We start from the raw sequence: 5,146 nt of genomic DNA, 5'->3' as shown, positions 1-5,146 counted from the left end.
CTGCTTCTTTACTTCACTTCCTCTTTATTAATAATTTCTCTCTTTCCTACATATAAAGCAGTGCTCAAAAATGAAGAAGGGTTGTTCTTTGGTTGCAGTGATGTTGGTGGTGGTCCTTATTGGTGACCAATTGGGGGCGAGTGAGGCAGTGACATGCAGCGCCACACAGCTGAGCCCGTGCTTGGGGGCGATCACATCAGGGACGCCCCCATCACAGGCATGTTGCGCTAGGCTGAGGGGCCAGCAGCCTTGCCTTTGTGGATATATGAGGGATCCTAACCTTAGGCAGTATGTCAACTCTCCTAATGCCAGGAAAGTTGCTAGCTCCTGCGGAGTTAGCATTCCCAGTTGTTAATTAGGTCTTATGTATACCAACATTTTAATTACTTGTTGTGTAGCTTCTACTATGGGAATAAAACTTCAATGGCACCTATAGCCTATAATAAAAATGGTTGTAATCCATCTTATGTAATTATAACCACGTTACTTTTATTTCATTTTGTTTGTATTATTGATATGAATCTTGTTTTAGCGCTACTTGGTCTAATGGTTGCATCAATTTAGGGAACGACTATGATTAACACCTTATAGCAATTGATTGATTATTTTGTCGAATTTGTTTTGCCGTATGAAAGATACTTCAGCTTTAACCAATAATCATAGCCAACAACAGACAAAACAGTATATATTAATTAGATAAATTGATGAGTAACACAGAGGATCATAAAAGGAGATTTATCAAGGAAATTAGTGAATTTCAAGGTAACTTGAATTACAACTTTCCTGCATTTGATACGGATAACTTCTGTTTTCCGCCGAACCACATTCTTGACCTCTTATGAAACTACGAACACAAGTAGATAGGGGGTTAGATGGAGAGAGGATCGGTTGGGCCTACCTTTTTAATGAATTTCCGGCAGCTTAGTGCCGTCAAGTTGGGGCATCATTTCTTTTTCGTATCACAACAGATTTCCCTAGATTGAAATCTACTATGGTATGTAAAACTTAAGATTATTGCTAAAAATTCGTAATGGGTCTTTGATGATTCCATAATTATGCGAGGTAAAAACTTATCCGCACTTGGTGTTTGCCTCCGACAAATAAATAAATAATAATTGTCACTTTATTTAACTACAATTATTAGTACTTAACCATAGTTAGCTATCATATGTTTTGCCACATGATCTTAAATAATAATAATAATATAAATTATCCTTAATAACCTTGTTATACCCTTGTTCTCTTAACGGCAAATAGATCGATTGAAAATGGTGATACTTTTTTATCAATTCTTGTTGCCAAGATACTCCAATAATTCTTGTGGAGTGATAAAAAGTCAAGAAAACTATTTCGTCTTACCATTTACAAATTGACATTTTTATAATAAAATCATCTATTAGTTCTTGTTGCCACGATTTTCCAATTATTACACTGTTGATCACATGATTTTTACTTATTAGTTCTCCTATTCTGCTCAAACTAAATGTTGTCCAACCATCGAAACACAACACACGCAAATACAAAAGTTGCAAAAAAAGTGAAGCTTTATTCCACCAAAAAGACTCTCAATTAGTTCACTGAGCAGGTTCAGCGCATTTTATTGGTTGTAGGTGGTTGGAGTAATAATATTGCAACCTTACATTTGATAAAACAACTTTTCCAAGCAGATTACAGGAAATAAGATAAAGATGATGACGGCAGCCCTAAAACTTTGTAAGTAGTTATGTTATGATTCTATTGTGTTTTTTTAAAAATATTTATTTATTGAATATACTACTCCTACTAGACGTTAATATTATCTCATAGTTAACTTAACTAAATTTGATGTGAACATCCGATGCGGGTAAGTTTTTACCATTATGTAAAGTTCCGTTTACTTGATGGGCCCAATACTAAACGAATCTTTGAGCAGCCACACGGATGAAATTCAAAAATAGCAAGATCTAAAAGTGTTAATTGAAAAACAACAACATTTTCAAAAGTAATCGAAATTTAGCCATTTTTCATGTAAAGATAAATCTGAACGAAAATACTGTTCAAAATACGAAAAATATTCCAACATAATATACTGATACATCATAATATGCTGGAAGTTTATACACAGGTGCACCAATCTCTAGTATATTATGCTGGAACATTCCGTGTTGCCGCAAAATAATGGATATTTTTCAATAACTTTGCAAACGTTGACTATTTTTTAATTACCAGTTCAAAAAACTGACTACCCCGCGCTATTTTCACCAGCCACACACTTGGTCTTGGTTGCTGTAGCTGTTGGTACTGGATTGGAGTTACCAGCCCTACAAACCACTTGGGCCTGGAATCCATAAAGCACAAGGCACTTGTTTTAAATCAATTTTACCGTAATAAAAAGAAGACAGAGAATGAGGTAAGTCTAAGTAGTTTTGAAGTTGAAAATTTTTTTGGAGGGAAACAAAAAATTTGAAATTATTTTCTTTACTAATGCACTTTGTCCCTTATCGAAAAATAAAAAGAAAATTTTGTGCTTATATAGAGAAGCACATTTTCCAGCTCTTAGATAGTTAAGAAGTAGTGCTTTGTGCCGTCGTTGCTGTCGCTCGCTCGGCTCCGGTCAATATTTTGACCAAATTTATTTCCCGTTTTTCGTTATATAATTTCTTTTTCGTGGAAATTTAATTTAAAATTTGCGGTTTCCAACGGGCAATTTTGCGACTAATAGAATTTTAATTCTGGCAAACAAACACAATTTCAAGCGAACATGTATCTTGGCACCTGTTGAAACCCCAATCGTTACATAGGAGTAGCCTCATTTTTCACCACCGAAAATCTGCAAAATCTCCCTTCATCTTATGTATTTCTGCATTATTACTTTCAAAGCAAAACGTAAGCATAAGTGTGGTTTACTGGAGTTTGATGAGTTCGACGAAGTTCTGTAATTTTCATTGCCGGTATTACAGAATAGTTATTCCGTTTTATCCGGAGAGGGATTAATCGAATATTCTTGGGCAACAGTGAGGGAATTAAATCCTTAAGGAAACACAATTTTCTGTTGGGCTCAGAACTTCTATTTATTCTATTTCTATTCTGTTTTCGCTTCTGTTTGTTTTATTTTTTGCAGAAATTATTTTCGAACATAGGTTTATAACAAGCTTAAGGAATTTAATTTTTATATTTTGTATTCATCTTACTTTCTGCTTTGGGAGACTAAAATCCTAGCAATTTTCTACTCCCGTTTTGAAGATTAAAATCTTCGAATTTTCTACTCCAGTTTGAGATTAAAGCCTTTGTGACTTTCTACTCAATCCGAGATTAAAATCCTTGTGATTTTCTACTAGGTTATTTGTATTCGGTTTGAAGATATAAAAACTTCACTGACTTACTATTTCTGATTGTGTCAATTTCTTTTACAGAAAAATGACAACAAGTGCGAAACAACAAAATGATTTTGTTGGGACTACTACTGTTGCAATAGCTACTGTGTTTTCAAGTCGCACAACGCCTGCACCGGCGATGGCTCGGGCATAAAAGCCCGAAAAGTTTTTTGACGTGGACTTTAAGCGTTGGCAGCATAAATTATTCTTCTACCTGACCACACTCAGCGCTTTATCAGCAAAAACATTCCAAATTCTGGGAGAAGAAACTCCTGAAAATAAGCAATTTGTAGTCACAGAGGCATGGAAGCTTTATGACATCTTATGCAAAAATTATATTTTAAGTTGCTTGGAAGACAAGTTGTACAATGTTTATAGAGTCATAAAAACACCAAGAGAGTTGTGGAATACTCTTGAAAAGAAGTACAAAATTGAAGATGCCGGACTTACGAAGTTTGTGGCCGCCAAATTATTGGATTTCAAAATTGTTGATGGCAAATCTGTCATAACGCAAGTCTGAAATTGCAAGTGATTGTTTATGACCTCCTTACTGATGGTATAAATCGATTCAATATTTTTATTCAAGATATTGATTATTTTACTAATTATAAATTTTTGATTGAAGGTATGATCATAAACGAAGTTTTAAGTTACGACATTTATTGAAAAGCTGCCTCCATTGTGGAAGCACTTTAAGAATTACTTGAAATATAAGGACAAGGAGATGACGCTTGAAAAACTTATTGTTCGTTTATGGATTGAAGAGGACAAGAAGGCTTCTGAGAAGAAGTCTCGTGGTAACTCAACATTAACGGAAGCAAATATTGTTGACGAGGCGTCTACAAGCAACAGAAAGAGAAAGAAGCCATTTGGTCCAAAGAATTACCCGAGAAAGAAGAAGTTCAAAGGTAATTATCACAATTGTGGAAAGGTTGGACATAAGTCTGTGGATTGGCGTGCACCGAAGAAGGAAAAGAAGTAGAATCAAGCAAACATGATTGAAAAAAAATGATGAAATGGAGGACTTATGTGCCATGTTATCTTAATGCACCTTGGTAGGAAATACCAAGGAGTGGTGGATTGATTCTGGAGCCACTCGCCATGTTTGTGCTAACAAAGAGTTATTTGCCTCTTATGTTCCCGTAGGGCCCGGCGAGACTATCCTTATGGGAAACTCCACAACAACAAAAATTGAAGGAGTTGGGAAGATATCTTTGAAGATGACTTCGGGCAAAGTTGTGACTCTAAATAATGTTCTTCATGTTCCTGAAATTCGCAATAATTCGGTCTCTGCTGGACTTCTTATCAAGAATGGTTTTAAATGTGTATTTATTTCTGAAAAAAGTTGTAATACGTAAGAATGATGTGTATGTAGGAAAAAGTTACCTCACTGATGGCCTTTTCAAGTTGAATGTAGTAGTTATTGACATCAATAAAGTTCAAGATTCTTCTTACTTACTTGAGTCAAATAATTTATGGCATACACATTTAGGTCACGTCAACTTGAAAACTATACGAAAAATGGTTAACTTGGAAGTATTGCCTAAATTTGAAATGCCAAATATGTGTGGGATCTAAGTGTTACGAGCCGACCAATCTTTTTGAGAATTAGCCTCCCATTCGGCGACTAAAGGTCTCAAGCAGCTTCGTATTATGTATTATGACTTTCGTGTGTGGTCGAGTCTGATTTTCAGATGATTCAGAATTAGTTGGAAGAATGAATTTCATGATTTGAAGTTTTAAGTTGGAAAATTGTGAAAATATATGAGGTTAAATTTGAGGATTTGAGGGCC

General features: G+C 35.1%; 2 protein-coding genes across 2 annotated transcripts; both read left to right on the top strand.

The window, feature by feature from the left end:
- Window positions 1-497, top strand: LOC104107008 (non-specific lipid-transfer protein 2-like). The gene has a single exon (XM_009615684.4). It carries the CDS (start codon window positions 71-73, stop codon window positions 353-355), a length of 285 nt encoding a protein of 94 aa, XP_009613979.1. The 5' UTR covers window positions 1-70; the 3' UTR covers window positions 356-497.
- A 1,887-nt stretch (window positions 498-2,384) lies between these two features.
- Window positions 2,385-4,931, top strand: LOC138904638 (uncharacterized). Its single transcript, XM_070193144.1, has 6 exons — window positions 2,385-2,389; window positions 3,393-3,461; window positions 3,582-3,867; window positions 4,024-4,261; window positions 4,413-4,667; window positions 4,729-4,931. Exons 1-6 carry the CDS (start codon window positions 2,385-2,387, stop codon window positions 4,929-4,931), a joined length of 1,056 nt encoding a protein of 351 aa, XP_070049245.1.
- Window positions 4,932-5,146: the final 215 nt, after the last annotated feature.

The sequence above is a fragment of the Nicotiana tomentosiformis genome, chromosome 2 (assembly GCF_000390325.3).
Source record: "Nicotiana tomentosiformis chromosome 2, ASM39032v3, whole genome shotgun sequence".
In the NCBI taxonomy this organism is placed as follows: Eukaryota; Viridiplantae; Streptophyta; class Magnoliopsida; order Solanales; family Solanaceae; genus Nicotiana; species Nicotiana tomentosiformis.
Note: the sequence above shows the minus strand (reverse complement) of the source record. Positions and strands in the feature narration are given on the sequence as shown.

Coding starts and splice junctions, on each gene's coding strand:
- LOC104107008 (XM_009615684.4), top strand. CDS start 71: ATGAAGAAGGGTTGTTCTTTGGTTGCAGTGATGTTGGTGGTGGTCCTT.
- LOC138904638 (XM_070193144.1), top strand. Junction 3,462..3,581: donor ACTGTTGCAATAGCTACTGT/GTTTTCAAGTCG, acceptor GACCACACTCAG/CGCTTTATCAGCAAAAACAT. Junction 4,668..4,728: donor TGGACTTCTTATCAAGAATG/GTTTTAAATGTG, acceptor ATGTGTATGTAG/GAAAAAGTTACCTCACTGAT.